This window comes from Stegostoma tigrinum, chromosome 11 (assembly GCF_030684315.1).
Source record: "Stegostoma tigrinum isolate sSteTig4 chromosome 11, sSteTig4.hap1, whole genome shotgun sequence".
Lineage (NCBI taxonomy): Eukaryota > Metazoa > Chordata > Chondrichthyes > Orectolobiformes > Stegostomatidae > Stegostoma > Stegostoma tigrinum.
Window position 1 is genome coordinate 15,409,112 of NC_081364.1, and position 18,524 is coordinate 15,427,635.

The 18,524-nt window shown below is 41.4% G+C and overlaps 1 protein-coding gene across 1 annotated transcript in view; it reads left to right on the top strand.

Moving 5' to 3' along the window:
• Window positions 1–18,524, top strand: part of slc38a3b (solute carrier family 38 member 3b) — a 138,830-nt gene that overhangs the window by 28,278 nt on the left and 92,028 nt on the right. Inside the window, exons 2-4 of the mRNA XM_048547513.1 lie at window positions 11,732–11,884; window positions 15,291–15,378; window positions 15,567–15,682. Of these exons, the coding sequence (XP_048403470.1) occupies window positions 11,775–11,884; window positions 15,291–15,378; window positions 15,567–15,682 (314 nt within the window). The 5' untranslated portion in view covers window positions 11,732–11,774. The remainder of the gene's footprint in view (window positions 1–11,731; window positions 11,885–15,290; window positions 15,379–15,566; window positions 15,683–18,524) is intronic.

The window sequence follows — 18,524 nt, forward strand, 5'->3', positions numbered from 1 at the left end:
GACATACGCACAACCTAATCCACTTCTGAAATGTATCCCAGTTGTCCACACAATTAATTGATTTCCCAGAATCCCTACAATGTCAAAGCAGACCATTCAGCTCATCAAGTCCCCACCAACCCTCCGAATAACATCCTACTTACACTTATGCCCTTACTCTGTCCCTATATCCCTGCATTTCCCTTGGCTAACCCTGCACAGCCCTGGGCACTGTGGGCAATTTACCATGGCAGGTCCACCTAACCCACATATCTTTTAACTGTGGGAGGAAACCAGAGCACCAGGAGGAAACCCACGCAGACACGGGGAGAATTTGCAAACTTCACACAGGCAGTTGCGTGAGGGTGGGATCAAATATGGGTCACTGGGGCAGCGAGGCAGCAGTACTAACCATTGAGCCACTGTTCTGCCCGATTTTGATTGGGTAGACAGAAAGCAACTACTTTGTCTGGTGTGGGAGTCTAGAGAACGGAGTGCATCCTTAAAATTAGTGTGAGGGGCTCTTCAGGGATATTGGCAGGAAGGCACAATCTCTGCATCCAAAAGCAAGTGGACATCTGGATTTCTCTTAAGAAAGCCTTTGAGAATAGGTCAGTTTGAAAACGCAAAATTGCTGGATTTTAAGGTAATAAATGGATTTGCAGCAACAAAAGATAACAGTGAAGTACAGACCCACCATGTGAGTAATGAAACAGGTTTGTTGGGCAGAATGGCCTGATCCTTTTACTCTGATCCAGTCTGCGACCCATACTGTCATAAAGTATGTCTGACCACAGAGAGCACCAGACCCCATGTGTGAGGTGAATGTTCTTAGTCAGACACAATTTTGGAGACAAAGCTTTGCAGAATTTACTAATTCCAATCTATCCTTCAACTATCAACTTTGCTTTCCAGAAGTGATAGAGTGGAAACATTTGGAATGGAAAAATACCCACGAGTTTTGTTCAGGCATGAAGCCGCAAACGTTTGGAGGGAGGGAGGGAAACTTGTGTTTAGATAAAACTACTCAGCGGGCTTACGTTGCAGCAATGTTTTTTTCCAGAAAGCAAAGTGAATGAGTGGAACAAGCCACAGCTTTGAATTCTCGAGATCATGTGCAGTCCAGAATCAAACAGATAAAATAACGTGCAAAATTAATGGAAAGTATCCACGTGTTGATAGGCTGCTCAAGGCCAAATTTGGGTCAAGGCTTTTGCTGACATGGGTTGGAAAAATCTATTTTATGTTTAACATGCTTTGAGAGAGAAATGCAACAAACAGCTTCAGGCAGAGGTTGGTAAGCAAGCATCAGATGCACTGGAAGCTGGTGTCAGTTGGAATGCCAGAAAAATCGATCGAGAAGGAATCTCCTGTACTCTGCTGCTTGTCTATTCAGCCACACACAATGGTCTTTCCCGTTTGTGTTTATCTAGCTTTCCTTGAAATTTAGTTACACAATTCACTTCCATGCAGCAGCAAGTTCTACATTCCAACGACTAAATCTGCAGAAACAGTATTAGACCCAAGGAAGATATCTCTCGTGGTTTGACTCTGGTTGAAATGTATGGTTCACCAGTTCTTTGAGATTTCTGTCAGCCCCACCATTTAATTTTCTGCCACTGTGTTGATGCACTGTTTAAAGGTGAAGGATGTAGCAGACAGCGAAGAAGGTTACCTCAGAGTACAACGAGACCTTGATCAGATGGGCCAAGAAGTGGCAGATGGAGTTTAATTTAGATAAGTGTGGGGTGCTGCATTTTGAAAAGGCAAATAGGGCAGGAATTAAATACCTACTTCTCAGGCCCTGGGGAATGTTGCTCAACAAAGAGACCTTGGAGAGCAGGTTCATAGTTCCTTGAAAGTAGAGTCATACATAGATAGGATAGTGAAGAAAGCGTTTGGCATGCTTGCCTTTACTGGTCTCTGCATTGAGTATAGTTTTGGGAAGTCATGTTGCAGGTTTACAGGACTTTAGTTAGGCCACTTTTGGAATACTGCATTCAATTCTGCTGTCCCAGCTATAGGAAGGCTATTGTGAAACTTGAAAGAGTTCAGAAAAGATTTACAAGGATGTTGCCAGGATTGGAGGGTTTGAGCTACAGGGCATGGCTGAATAGGCTGAAGCTATTCTCTCTGGAGCAATGGAGGCTGAGGGATGACCTTATAGAAGTTTATAACATCATGACAGGCATGGAAAGAGTGAAGAGGCAAGTCTTTTCCCCAAAGTAGAAGAGTCCAAAACTAGAAGGTGTAGGTTTAAGAGAGGGGAAGAATTTAAAAGGGACTATAGGGGCAACTTCTTCACACAGAGGGTGGTGCGTGTATGGAATGAGCTGCTAGAGGAGGTGGTGGAGACTGGCACAATTACAACATTTAATAGGCATCTGGATGGGTATCTCAATAGGAAGGGTTGACAGTTATATGGGCCAAATGCTGGCAAATGGCACTAGATTTATTTATGATATCTGGCCGGTATGGATGAGTTGGACCAAACAGTCTGCTTCCGTGCTGTACAGCTCTCTAACCCAACTGAGGTGTTCACTTGGGGAAATTCAGTTGTCTTGCTTTCCCAGCAGGGACTAAAAATCAAAAGAAACTTGGGTTAGTGACAAAACCACTGAGTTTCTGATTAGTGCTTTCACCAAGTGTGACACCCTTCATGTGGGAGCACTGAAATCACACTGAACTTAATAAGAATTGTGGCTCAGAATCTGGCCATTTGTTCTTCACTGGTACTAATGCTCCACATGAATCCCCCCCCCAACTTACTTCATCCTACGCTATCAATATAACTTTTATTTCCTTTCATCCTCATATTTTTATCTAGCTTTCCCCGAAGTGTATTTGTGTTTTAATATACCTCCATACAACAGCAAGCTCCACATTCTAACCACTCTCTTGGTAAAAGTGTTTCTGCTGAATTCCTTATTGAATTTGTTAGTGAATATCTTACAGTAATGACATCTGTTTTCCACAGAAATGAGAAAGCATACTTCATCCTATCAAACATTTCACACTGTTACTAGAAAACCCTTGAGCCCTCTGTTGAGAATTAGCTCCAGTCTTTCCTGACAGCTATAAACTCTAATAAGAAGCAAGATCCAGAAGCAGGAGTAGGCCATCTGGCCCTTCGAGCCCGCTCCACTATTCCATAATGTCATGGCTGATCTTTCTGTGGCCTCAGCTCCATCCACGCACCCTCTCACCATAACCCTTAATTTCCTTACTGTTTTAAAAAAATACCTATATTAGCTTTAAAAACACTCAATGAGGAATCCTCAACGGCTTCACTGGGCAGGGAATTCCACAGTTTCACAACTCTTCGGGTGAAGAAGTTCCTCCTCAATTCAGTCCTAAACCTGCTCCCCCTAATTTTGCCGCTTATGCCCTGTTCCTGTTTCACCCACCAGCAGAAACAACCTCTCTGCTTCTATCTTATCCATTCCCTTCATAATTTTATGTTTCTATATGATCCACCCCCCCATTCTTCTAAATTCCAATTAATGTAATCCCAGTCTACTCAGTCTCTCCTTAGAAGGTAAACTGCTCAATTCCTGAATTAACATAGTGAATCTCCTTTGTAAATCCTTCAGTGCCACTACATCCTTTCTCAAACAAGGAGACCAAAACTCAGTATTCCGGGTATGGCGTCACCAGCTCCCTGCACATCTGTAACATAACCTCAGAGACAGTAAGAATTGCCATTGCTGGAGTCAGAGATAACACAGTGTGGAGCTGGAGGAACACAGCAGGCCAGGCAGCATCGGCGGAGCAGGTAAATTATCGTTTCAGGTCAGGACCCTTCAGAAATGGAGGGGGGCAGCGAGCTCAGCCCCCCCATTTCTGAAGTAGGGTGCTGACCTGAAATGTCAACTTTCCTGCTCCTCTGATGCTTCCTGGCCTGCTGTGCTCCTCCAGCTCCACACTGTGTTATCTCTGACTCCAGCAACGGCAATTCTTACTGGCTCTGTGTGGGTTACTCTGATACTTTCTTCTCTTGCTCTTTACAAAGTTCTCAGAAACCTCTGATGAATTCTAATTTCTTCATAATCCTCGGACTTCATATTCTTTTTGTCAACGTTATACGCTGCTTCCATTACTCTTTTGCATCATCTTTGACTGAATAATCATCTAATTTATGGCTACACATAGAGTAATGGTTTAATGGAACAGCTGAAATATCTTGTCTTTATTTCATGTTTCTGAGGTTGTAAAATAGAAAGGAAGGTACATGTAAGTTCTAAACATCTTCTGAAGCCATTTATCACATGGGAGCTTTGAAATCAACCCTGGCTAATATTTGGGAGTATGCATTGGAGAGGGAGTGGAATACACATGCCCCGAAGCATTGGATCACACAATCAGGGTCATGACTTGTTACTCCTTGTGATAACAAAATGTGGAGCTGGATGAACACAGCAGGCCAAACAGCATCTTAGGAGCAGAAAAGCTGACGTTTCAGGCCTAGACCCTTTATCAGAAATGGGGGAGGGGGAGAGTGTTCTGAAATAAATAGGGAGAGAGGGGGAGTTGGTGAGATCAGGAACTCATTGTCAATGAACTGCAAGTCTCCCACTCCCCTGTCTCACCATGTTTGAACAATTTCATGATTTATATTCTCAAACACAACATCCATAAACTAACCACAGGAATGTAACAAAAGCCATTGTTGAGTGAAAGCAACTTTGACCTAAAGTATTTTGTTAATTATTTTGCTCTGGAGTGATAGCAAGCTTCACAAATGCAACCTGTTGGTAGTGCATTTGCATTTAACCTTTCATTAACTCATTTTCCAACATCCCCATTCTGATGCCAGTTGCAGCGATGCCTTCATTTTTGGATATGGAAAGCTGCAGTTATAAAGAAACGCTGAAGAGGCTGGGACCTTTTTCATTGGAGTGTAGGAAGTTGAGAGGTGACCGTATAAAAGTTCATAAAATTGTGACGAGTATAGATAGGTTAATGGTAGATGTCTGTTCCATAGATGCCTGTTAATGTGAGAGGAGACAGATTTTAAAAAAGACATGAGGAGCAAATATTTTACAGTAAGGGTGATTCATATGTGGAATGAACTTCCTGAGGAAGTGATCGATGTGGGTAAAATTACAATGTTTAAAAGACATTTGGATAAGTACTTGAATAGGAAAAGTTTGGAGCGATATGGGCCAGGAGAAGGCAGGTATGACTAGTTTAGTTTGGGATTATATTTGGTATGGACTGGTTGGATCAAAGGGTCTGTCTCTGTGCTGTATGACTCTATGACCACATGAGGGAATTAAAAGCCACAGGTTGACAATGGTGACATAGTTGATACTTCAACAGTTGGTTTTATTGAATGTTAAGGTGTCAACAACAATGCTGTTAAGGCAGGGCCAGATGGCTCATCATTTAAGTTGGGAAATAGAAAATGAGTTCTTACCAAGTTACTCGCTGACGCCTCACAGTGGATAGATGGAGAGTAAAATTATTGGCGCTCTTAATAAAATGCCTATTTGCTCGCAGTATGTGATCCAAAAAATTTGGGAAAAGTGGGAGATAAAGTTGAAAATGGAACATGGGGCAGGATTAGGCCATTCAGACCCTCAAACCTACTTTGCCAGTCGAGATCATGGCTGATCATTCAGCTCATTGCTTTATTCCCATGTTATTCCCATATCCCATGATTCCATTAGAAACTAAAAAAGCCATCAATCCTTTTCCTTAGCTTACATAATGACTAAACTTTTACCATTGTCTGTGGCAGGAGCTGCTGAGTTGATGAAGACCTGTGATAGGGTGAAAGGCGGGAGAGACTGAATGACAAAAGAAGATGTAGGGCCAAAGGAGATGGCAGTGAGACATGTAGGGAAACAAAAGATATGTCTAAAGGAGGTGTGAATGGCAGAACCACGAACATATGCGATCCAAAGAAGAAAAACAAAACAAAAGGAAACCAGTAAAGAGGAAAGAAACAAAATGGGAAGTCTGGAAAGCTATAAAATGCCTCATCAATGGATGCCAAGATGTGGAGGTGCCAGTGATGGACTGGGGTGGACAACATCAGCAGTCACATGACATCAGGTTATATTCCATCAGGTTTATCTGAAATAACAAGCTTTTGGACCGCTGACAAAGGAGCGATGCTCCAAAAACTTGATGTCAAATAAACTTGTTGGACTATGACCTGGTGTTGTGTGACTTCTGACCTCATCATTGGATGTGTGTGCTGCTCCTTGAGTTAGTGTTGTGTTCCCCTTGCGTGAAACCTGCTACATCCTTACCCTTTCCCAGTTCAAATAAAAGGTCATCAAGCTGGAATGTTAACTTTATTCCTCTCCACAGGTGCTGCTGAACCTACTGAATATTTCCAGCATCATTTGTTTTTACTTTTTTTCGGATTTCCAGCATTTACAGTATTTTGCTTTTGTAACTCAACTGTTAATTGGTCAACGTTTACTTTGTCTGGAATTGCATGTTAACAGGCTGTGGCACCAACTGTTGATTTATCACCTTTTTCAAAATGGCACTATTGTAAATCTGTGAGAACAATGTTGTTTTATGATGAAACCATACAGTAGCACATATTCAACTCGGACTGCAGAGATTCAAGAAAGCAGCTCACCACCACTTTCTCAAGGGCAGCTAGTGACAGACAATAAACGCTGACTAGCCAGAGATGCCCACATCCCACGAGTAAATAAAATTTACTATGTTTTCAGGCTTTGCTGACTCTTTACTGTCTCATAATGAACTTCCAGCCATTTATCCTTCTTTCTGCTTTGTGGTGAGTTTTGAGTAGAATGGAATGAAATGTAAATAGAACTATTCAGTAACCTATCTTTCCACCTTCAGGCAACTATAGATAAGCACTTCATGTCACTATATTTTTCTGAACTTTCTTGTGTCCTGCCATTCATTGAGTACTCTCTCATCTTGTTACTTCTTCCAAGGTGCATCACCTCACATTTATCAAGATTAAATTCCACCTGCCATTAGTCTGCCCAACTAAACAATCCATCTATATCTTCCTGTTACCTAAAACCTTTCCTCATTGTCAATAATCCAGATGCTCTTTGTGCCAAACACAAAATTATTTATCATTGCCCCCATATTTTCTTCTATATTGTTTATATGAAGGTTTAGGATATATTAATATTCTTTGGAAACTTGGCTCCTGGAAATGTGTTCACGTGCTTTTAAATGAGGCTTGTAAAAAACTATTAAGGTGAATAGTTCAGTGTTTAGATAGAAGAGAGAGAAATGAACTACAAAGTGCCTTATGACACAGAGAGACAGGGACAACCATCTAGAAGTTCAAGAAATGTGCAGGTTTCTTTCAGAGACAGACATATGTCATTTCGAGAGAAAAAAGCCTATAACAGTAAAAGTGCAGTTTAGCAGTCTGCAAAACAGTCAGGGCAGAAGTAAATATGTCTTTACTGGCTTAATGTCTGTAAGAGAAAAGCCCCTGAAAAAGAAGGCTGAGGAAGAGAAGTTTAAGGAAATAATATTGAAACATAAGTGAGCTGTAATAGCAATTTGTTTATGGATCACCAGAAGAGGCATTAACCAAACAAATAGCATGAGTTACCACAGATTTGCCAAAAAGAAACCAATTACAGTGATATATATACTGAACAAGTAATTTAAAAAGTGGAAACACAGTCACCCTTCTATGATGTTTGAGTATCTCTAAAGTTGTTCTTGAGGTTAAAAAGGTTGAATCTTCGTTTCAGTAATTTTTGGGCAATGCAAAAAATCCATGTTTCTTTTCCCTTTGAGTGTAATAAACTTTGATCTTCCTTTGTTAGCACAACATTGATAGCCTCAGTGAATTGCCAGTAACTGACCACCATGGTAAACAAATTGCAACAGTAAAGCTTATCACCTATCCAGCCAAGTTTCACTCAGTGTAGAGGCATTTATTCTTAACGCGAGCTGGAATCATAGCAATTCCTGGCACATAAGTACAACAGTGAAACCTAAGCGTTGCTACCCTCTTTCAATCTAAATCATTGTATGAAGTAGAGAGGGCCTGCAGCTGAAAACACTTGGTTGATCTAGTAGGAAAGGTGGTTTAATCTTCTTCAACTGAGAAATTGCCTCCGAATCCAAGCTTTGTGCTGTATAAGACCCTCTTGCTATCATAGGAAAGTGATATACCAGCTTGTTACAAAGAGCAGCAATTCTGAATTGAGCATATCTCAATACATGTTGGAGTCCGTCAAGACCTTTGCTCAATGGCAAAGCAGACATTGGTTAGAATACAGTTGAAGACAGATGACTCTCACCCAGTAACATATTTCCCCCCCATGCTACTGACCAATCTCTCTTGACCAAGCTCGGACATATAATTGATATTGTCAAACAACTCCACTGTAGTTTATGAAAGAGACACTATTCTCTTAAAGGATTTTGTTTGGGTTCAGGGAAAGAGAGATGAAGAACCTTGTTTTATTTGCTGCCAGGTGACATTATTTGCAAACAACTCAGATATCCAGTATTCAGCAATTTAGGGACAGTTTTTGTATTGCCACTAGAGTGCTTCATGTGCCAGTTCACATGTTTTGCAAAATTATTGACATTTGCTTAAAGTTTCTGGTCTCAAAGTCAGTGAAATCTCACAACTTCAAAATGCAGATCTCCAACAGGAATGACTTGAGGAAGGCCTAGCACTCATTGAATAGATAAGCACATGCCCAGCCAACGTTAGGGCCTGTCTCCTCATTTATCGTCCAAAAGAACAAATATTCAGAGTCACATTTACTCACCTGGTGTTTGACTTCAGCTTCTCCTGTCTAATTTTCAAGATTCGCCTGCTAATACTTCTCTGCCTGTCTATCTCTCAATCTATCTAACTATCCTGTAGAAGGCTGTATTGTTAATTCGAGGCTGAGATTTTCAAGCGGGAAGGGAATCAGGGAAACATGAGGAAAAGGCAGGAAAATGGTATTGAGGATTCTCATGTCAGCCATGGCCTTATTGAGTGACTTTATTCCCTTTCTCACCTTTCTATCATTTGGGAATGTTCAGACAGAGACAATTTTAGAGTTTAAGCAGTATCACAGTGTTGTGGACTCTCAGCCAATAGCAGTAGAGGGTAGATACTGATCTGGGCCAAGTCCATTGAATACTGCTGGTTGATTGCACTCTTGATAGTATTTTGTGGAATCTAAATAGCTTCAAACTCCAACAATAGCATTTCCCTCCCTCATTGCCCCCTTCTAGAAGTCAAGCTCTGTTTGAAATTACTCTATCAGTTTATTTATCATTAATTTTTATCCCAATCATGAATAGAAATAGTGTACTACATATGAAGGCAAAAGCCCATGGTGTTGTGGGTAATATATTAGCATGGATTGAGGATTAGCAAATTAACAGAAGAAAGAGACTTGGGTAAGTATTGCATTTTCATGTAACTAACGGAGTGCCATAGGCATCACTGCTGGGGCCACAGTTATTTGTAATATATATTAATGAATTGGATGAGGTGTATGAATGTATCTCAACCAACTTGTGTATGATACAAAAATAGTTGGGAGGACATGTTGTGAAGATGACACTAAAAGTCTAAAGAGCGTTATTGACAGATTACTTGAGTGGAAAAGTACTTGGCAGATGTGATTTGTAGGAAATCTGAAATTATGCACTTTAAAAATAGGAGGACTGAGTATTATTTAAATAGGAAAGACTGTAGAAATCTTCAACACAGAAGAATTTGAGAGTCTTCGTGCATAAATAACAATAAGCGTACAAGTTCAGTAAGGGATTGGTATGGTAAATAGAATATCAAACTTTATTTCAATATTAAAATAGACATTGGTTGGATCATTACAAGGCATTGGTTAGATCACACCATAAATACAGTTTTGCTCCTTTTATCTAAGGAAAGATATACACTGGAGACAGCCTAGAGAAGGTTCGTTAGGTTTATCCTGGTTATGGAGTGATGTCCTTATGAGGGGAGGTTGAGTAGGTTAGTCCAATACTTATTGAAGAATGCGAGGTATATGAGAAGAATGAGAGGAATAACCGAAACATACAGGTTCTTTAGGGTCTTGACAGGGTAGATGCAGAAAGATTGTTTCCCCTGTTGGAGTGTGTAGGACCAGAGAGGATAATCTTAGAGCAAGGGGTCACCCAATTACAGTTGGAGACTCTCACCCAGTAACATAATTCACCCCCCCCCCCCCCCCCCCCACCGCCGACCCCACCATTCCCCCATGCTAGAGGAGTTGAGATGAGGAGGAATTTCTTCTATCAGAGAGTAGTGAATCTATGGCATTCTTCACTGTAGTTGACTGTAGAAGCTGGATCATTATGCTCATTGCAGAGATAGACAGATTTTTAATAAGGGAATCAAGGGTTATGGGGAAAAATCTGAAAAGTGGAGTCAAGGACTACCAAATCAATCATGATTTCATTAAATAGCAGAGTGGACTTAATGAACTGAATGGCCTACTTCTGCTCCTTCACCTTGTGGTCTTATAGGGAACCTGAGAAGGTTGAGAAAGTAATAGCTGGGTTTTTTAAATTTTAAGATTTAAGTGCGTATTGCTATTAAAATCTGAGTTGGATAGCAGCTTTTGGAGATTGCACGTGTGCAGTTAAACATGGAATTCAGGAAGTTACTGCCTGAGTTTCCTGCTCTTCAGAATCTTCATTATGCTGGTATCTGATCAAAAGATTACATTAAAAAATATGGAACAGCATCAAGGTGCTTTACTTATGTGATAGATATCCACCAAATTGGCCAAAAGACTTTGTGTTTGACCATTCTAGTGTAAGGAATTTTTATAACGGTGTGGTATGTTTAATTTTGAGCAAACAACTTTTATCTCTAATGTTTAAAAGTTTGAGGACTTGTCCTTTGGTACTGTAATTCTTCTTGAAGTTTTAAATAATTGAAACAAAGTAGAAACATTTTCTTTCTGTCCACCTTATTTCTGTTGCATCTAAACCCATCTTTGTTTTCCTTTCTTTATTTTGACCCCTGCACCTGATCTGACATTTAGTTGAATTTTAATTAATACTTCCAGATTCAAACTCTGAGCTGCTGAGTAACAGTCCTTTAAAATGATCAGCCAAGGTGATAGAGATAGTAGGAACTGCAGATGCTGGAGAATCTGAGATAACAAGGTGTAGAGCTGGATGAACACAGCAGGCCAAGTAGCATCGGAGGAGCAGGAAGGCTGACGTTTCGGGTCTAGACCTTTCTTCAGAAAGCTTTCTGAAGAAGGGTCTAGGCCCAAAACATCAGCCTTCCTGCTCCTCTGATGCTGCTTGGCCTGCTGTGTTCATCCAGCTCTCCACCTTGTTGTCTTAGCCAAGGTGATAGATGTCCTGACACATGGGTCTCTGGTGCTGCATAGAAATGGCTTTTGAAAGTTTCTGTGTGAAACAACAGTGGGTAAAGAATGTAAAAGTATAGCTGGCACCACCTGTTTTGCTATTGACAGCAAGTCTCGGCCCATCAATGATAAGTAAAGCCTGTAATAAAAACAAAGTTGCTAGAAACGCTCAGCAGGTCTGGCAGCATCTGTGAAGTTAAAAACAGAGTTAACGTTTCGGGTCTGGTGACCCTTCCTCAGAAACGTTAACTCTGTTTATTCGTTCACAGATGCTGCCAGACCTGCTGTGCTTTTCCAGCAACTTTGTTTTTGTTCCTGACTTACAGCATCCGCAGTTCTGTCGTTTTATTTTTACAAGTAAAGGCTGTGTTTGACAATATATTTTTTCTTAAAATGCTTTACTGCTTTTTGTATTTTTGCAGGAGAGGGAATTTTCACCTGTGTCCAGACAACAAGTAAGGGAGCATGGACTGTGTTCAGGTGGCTAAAGAGGCTGAAATGGTGGAGATTATTCCAAATGGCAATCATGTAGAAGATCTGACTGCACCAATCAAAATGCAACATGAGGAAGACAGGTGTGTGATGTCAACTGAACATTCGTTGAATGGATCTGTTATTTTACAATGGGTTCCAGACATTCTTATTGCTGGTGATGAGACATATGCGTGGTTGTCATACCAACATGATGATCTTGTTGCCCAAATAATTAGAAGTTATTCCATCTGCTGTTTTCTCTGGCTTTCACCATGTCAAGCAGCAGCATGCTTGGCTGAGAGTTAAGCTTGCTTACAATCAAATGGAAGGTGAGCAACTATGGAGGCTACTCCGGTCCCACACAAATCCATCCAGAGAGCAGAGACATTGTGAAATGACCCCCTCGCTGCACTTCCCCCTCGTTACTTTTTCAGTTGAAAGAGGTACACATTGGTGCTGGCAGTCTAAGCTGAACAAAGGTACTTCATGTTGTAATGCCAGCACCGAAACCGTGGGGATGAATGATAGATAACAGGAGCAGGAGTTGACCATTCAGCTCAACAAGCCTGCTCCACCATTCAATATAATCATGGTTGATCATCAAACTCAATACCCCATTCCCTCTTTCTCCCCACACCCTTTGATCCTAAGAACAAATCAGACTCTTTCTTGAAAACATTCGTGTTTTGGTGTCAGCCATTTTCTGTGGCAGAGAATTCCATAGGCTCACCCCTGTCTTAGTCAAGAATTTCTCCCGATCTCAGTCCTAAATGAGGACTACACCATGACCCGTTGTTCTGGACTCCCAGGTCATTGAGAGCATTCTTCCTGCATTTACCCTGTCTAGTCCTGTTGAATGTTATAAATGTCTATGAGAGCCACTTTATTTTATAAACTCCAGTAAATAGATTTCCTACTGATCCAATCCTTTTTCATTCATCTGTTCTGCCATCCCAGGAATCAGACCGGGAAACTGTTGCTGTGTTCTCTTCGTAGCCTTCTTCAGATCTGCTTCCCCCTCACAGCTTACCCTTCCCCCAAACTTTGTGTGATATGGAAATTTGGAGACAATACATTTAGACTTACATTTCAGTTCCCTGATCTAAGTCATTAATATACTATATTATACACACGTAATTACATCTTGTGAATAGCTGGCACCCAAGCACTGCTCCCTGCGGTATTCTACTGGTCACTGCTGCACTTGGAAAAAGACCTGACTATTCCTGCTCTTTGTTTCCTGTTTGCCAACCAGTTCTCTGTCGATGTCAGTATCCTCAGTCCTGTGTGCTGGAATTGTACGTGCTAATCTAATGTATGAATCTCCCAAATATACCACATACACTTCTCAACTCAACTGGCTACGTCCTTGAAAGTTCTAACAAATATGGTGTGCAGCCAACACAGGCTCAGGTATTTTTTTTAAACTCAACAATTTTGACTTACCCCAAGTAGCAAAACCAAATGGGCTCTGAGATTAAGATTGCTATGCACTATTCACTTCCCATTTTTGCTCTGCCGCAGCGTTTACTGGGATCATCCACTAGCCATCATCAGTGGTTGCCTGAATCAGCAAGAAGCCTCCTTCCTGTTTCCTGTCAATTGGAACCCTGATAGAAGGGACATAGTTCAAAGAGAATGTGAATACAATCAATTATTTCTGGAGTAGGAGTTCATCTCTGCACTCAAATGGCATTGTTACCCTGGTCTCTGTTCCCTGCCTCATCTCCTTGATTTGATCTAACTCACCACAGCACTGACCTAACGCCTGTCACCTAAATTTGGCTGCATGCTGCCCGACTTTGTGCCAACCTTGAGCCGATGAGTGACAGGGGTGGCTACAATTGATGCATGTGGGCCACCAAGAGGAACAGAAGGGGCATTCTACCCACTCCCCACCCATTCTCTACCCAGAGTTGTTCTTACTGTTTAAACACGGGGATATATTTTTCAGATGAGCAGCAATTGGACTGCCTGTTTTAGAGTCCTCAGTGTATTGCAATGCCTCAGCGAGCCTCTGATGTGTGCGGGCCTTGTCATTATACTACAATCTGTCAGTGAGATCACTTAACTACAAATATCTGTGCTCCACTGGGCTTTGAGGATTTCTTTCATTAGAATCTGTTGGTTTGGGAACAAGTGAATTCCCCTGGCTCAGTTCTGAAAGCATCAAGCAACGGTGGAATGTACCAGACGTTTCCATTTCCTTCTAGAGAATTACATTTTTGTTGATTTGCCTCCAGAAAATCCTTTGGTGTATTTATTTTGGAAAGTATTATTAGTATTAATGCACTAAATGATCCTGAGCTTTAATTAGCATATCAATGGATTTTGAGGTTCTATTTTTAAGTTCCTTACACAAACATTTATTCCCGTTCTCTCCGAAAAAAGCATGATTGTCGCATCCTCACAAACTCACTTTTAAAAGGAGTTTTTTCTATTTCTCTTCATTTGACAGTGAATCTTTCAGTAGTTGGGTCAGCCCTCCCTCTTTAAGAAATGAGTAACACACAAAGGCATGAGAAAGAAACTTGATGATATTCGAGTTTTCAGTTCTGGAGAGCTATTAATTAATTCAAATACTCTCAGCCCTGACTCCAAGTATATTGCCTCAAATTGCACAGTTGGTTACTGGCATAGGAATCCCTAATATGTTTTTGTGACTTCCTATCCTACATAATGGATACTTAAGGTTCTCTTCCTACCCCTTCTGTTAATTTACCAACAGGAGTAGGCCATTCTGCCCCTTGAATTGTTCCACCATTCAGAGAGGCCATGTGATCTAAGAGTCAGTCATAGTGCTCTTGATCTGAAGTCATGTATAGGCCAGACCAGGTAAGGATAGTTTATTATCCTTCCTAAAGAACACTAGGGAGCCGCTCAGGCATTTACAATCATCAAAGGTAGCTTCATGACACCAATAGTTAGATGAATTTTACCTTTCACCAGCTGCCATAATGGGATTTGAACTCGTGCTCCCAGAATACTAGCGAGGGCCTACGTTTTCCTTGTTTAATGACTTTAATGCTTGCACTTTTCAGAGAAAAAAAAATATCATAGGTTGTGCTCTCCATCACTTTCTCCAGGGCAACTAAGAATGGACAATAAACAGAAACCCACCCAACTAGGCTCACATCTCTTCAATGAGGGAAAAGAATTGTCATAAGTAAATTTCTGGTTTGATTTATTTCCCTTTCTACTCTTTGAACTCAAGTATCAGATAGACCCTCTATAACTTCGAGGTGAGGTAAAGTTATGATTAAATAGTAATTGCACATACTTAACATCTGTGAAGTCAGATGACATTAGTTTATAATCCAACAGGTTTATTTGAAATCGCAAGCTTTCAAAGCATTGCTCCTTCGAGTAGAATTCGAATGAGCAGCAGTAGACTATAACCTGGTGTTGCATGATTTCTGACCTTGTCCATCCCAGTCCAACACCTGCACCTTCACACCTTGACATTTATGCACATTTCAGTCTCATTTCTCTCCATCTAACCCATAGGTACGAAGATAATGAAGGAAACTCAGCCGAGTGCGATGAATTCCTGCCTCATTCAGACACTGAGAAGAAACCTACCCGTTTCACAGATGTGAGTTGTTTGGATATTTTTGAAGAAAACATTGTTCCTCTTCAACTGGGAATGTGCTAAATATAGTCAACTGGATCAGGGCAGAACTTAGGCCCTCAAGTGAATGGTTGGCAATTCTGAGAGTTAATCAACCAATTTTTTTTATCTTCCTTGATTTTCGGTGTTTAATATTTTCTTTCTTATTACAGTTTGAAGGGAAAACCTCATTTGGAATGTCAGTATTCAACCTGAGCAATGCCATCATGGGCAGTGGTATCCTGGGCCTGGCATATGCGATGGCCAACACAGGCATTGTCCTCTTCCTGTAAGTACAGCTTTTATATGTTTCATCTGGTCACCTTTCTCTCTACTTCCACACATTGGCCACACAGTATCCACCATCAAGAGAGCAACCAGGTCATAAAATCATTCTATGCCATGGAAGGAGGCCATTTAGAACTTCTGTACTTCCACTATTTTAATAAGCAGGAAGTTCCAGGCCTTTACCGTTCACTGCATGAAATGGTTTTTCCTTGCAATTCCTAGAATCTTAAACTTATGCCTCCTTGGGGAGGGGATGGCCTAATGGTATTATTGCTACACTACTAATCCAGCCATCCAGGTAGTAACATGGAGACTTGGGTTGGAATCTCGCCATGAAATTCGGCCAGTAAAGTTCGGAATTAAGAATTTAATGACCATGAAACTGTTACCAATTTTGGCAAAAGCCATCTGGTCCACTAATGTCCTCTGGGGAAGGAACCCATTGTATTTACCTGGTCTGGCCTGTATGTGACTTCAACTCATTGCAATGTGGTTGATTCCTGACTCTCGATTAGGGATGAGCTATAAATGCTGGTTTAGACAGTGATGCCCACATCTTGTGATTTATTTTTTAAAAAAACCAGGCCTTGCACCATCTGCTAATAGGGACAGCTTTTTTTAAAATCTAAACCTGTCTTGCACACCCTGATTAAATCTCTTCTAATTCTCCTTTGTTGTGAGGATAACAGTCCCAGCTTCTCAACATTTATCCTGGAGCTAAAATTTCCCATTCCCAGAAACATTCTGATAAATACTATCTACATCCTCTTAATGACTGTCCCAATCTTCCTAACATGTTGTGTCACAGAGTCATAGAGGTCTGCAACACTGCAAAAGGTCCTTTGACCCATTGTTTTGTATCTTTTGACATCACAAATACACATCTAAATACTTCTTCAATGTCACGAGAGCTTTTGCCTCCACCACTCTAATAGGCAGTGAGTTCCAGACTCCCACCACCTTCTGGGTGAAATAGTCTTTCCTCACATCTCTAAACTTTTTGCCCCTTGTCTTAAATATTTGCCCCTACTTATTGATCTCTCCATCAAAGGGAAAAGTTCCTTCCTATCTACCCTCTCTCTGCCCCTCATAATTTTATAATTCAATCATGTCCCTGCTCAATCTCCTCTGCTTCAAGGAGAGCAACCCCAGCCTATCCAAGTTATTCTCATAACTGAAACTTTCCAGCCCAGGCAACATCTTCGTAGACCTCCTCTCTACCCTTGCCAGTGCTGTCACATTTCTCCTATAATGTGGATTCAGAACTACGCACAATACTCTAAGCTGTGGCTTAACCAACGTTTTATACAGTTCCACTGTAACCAGTCTGCCCTTTAACTCTATGACTCGATTTATAAAGGCTAACCATAGTATACCATAAGCTGCCTTACCACCTGTCCTGACTCCTTAGGAGACCGGTGTACATGCACACCAATGTCCCTCCAATCCTTGGTGCTTCCTAAGGCCCTACCATTCATCATGTATTCCCTTAACTTGTTTGTGCTGCCCAAGAGCATCACCTCATGTTTATCTGGATTGATTTACATTTGCCACTGATCAGTCTATCTGACCCGTCCGTACTCTAAGCCTATCCTCCTCGCTATTTACCACCTACCAATTTTTGTATCGTCTGCAACCAGTGCTAGATGTAACATCCTAATTGCGGCTAAACCAGAATGTTATAGCTTTATCTACTTTTAGACTGCTATCTACTTTTATAGAATTTTTTAATAGAATCTCTACAGTGTGGAAACAAGCCCTTTGGCCCAACAAGTCCACACCAAACCTCGGAGCATCCCACCCAGACCCATCCCCTTATAATTCAGCTAAGCTACCCTTCCGTATACACTACAGGCAATTTAGCATGGCCAACCTACCTAATCTGCACATCTTTGGACTGTGGGAGGAAACCGGAGCACCCGGAGAAAACCCACATAGACACAGGGAGAATGTGCAAACTCCACACAGACAGTCGCCTGAGGGTGGAATTGAACCCAGGTCCCTCGCGCTGTGAGGCAGCAGTGCTAACCACTGAGCCACTGTGCCGCCCCAATCTATAGGATTCTTTGATTGGCAATTAGGAAGTATGCCTGGATAAACAGGAGTGATGTCCCTTTTGTTTTATTTCACTCCCTTTTTTGTGTGGAAGTGGTTTTCCTCAGTGCTTTTAAATAATTCACGTCCCAGTGTATCATCGTCACAAACCCCCCCAGTGTGTAAGCCAATATTCGGAGCTTGCAAAAGGTTGAGGGTTACAGGTGGTCCATGGGCCACAGCTTAGACACCCTTTCTCCACATCAGTAGTGAATGATGAAGGTTGTGTTGTAATGGTGCCATTGTTTTGTCTACTGGATCGAGATTGACCAGGTGCATCTCATTGAATATGAGTTCCCTGACTGGCGCTGTTAATTTGAGCCAATCAGGGAGCCCTGGCTGACAGATATAAACAGGAAATTCAGGGATTCTCTTCACTCTAGGAGCTGGCTCTGAGTTGGCTGGTGCGAATACATGTACAGTGCCTGTGTAAATATAAGACGATTTGGTGATGGGCTACCAGTCTCCATGAACTCATTTCACACTGTGCGACCATTTGGAGTCCATATCTGGGAGAACCCAGATAAACTTGGCTTGTTCAATAAAATTTGGCCTTTTAGGATCTTGATCTCCTTTATGCTGGCACTGCCACACACGTCAAATCTAAAATTAAACAATACCTTCACTGGGCATTCTCCTGATCCCACTGCATCCATCATCACCAGGATCTGTGAAATTTTACACCCCTTAAATGTTTTGCATTGCCTATAACCAGGTGCTTAGCAAAGCCAAACTTCACTTATCCATTT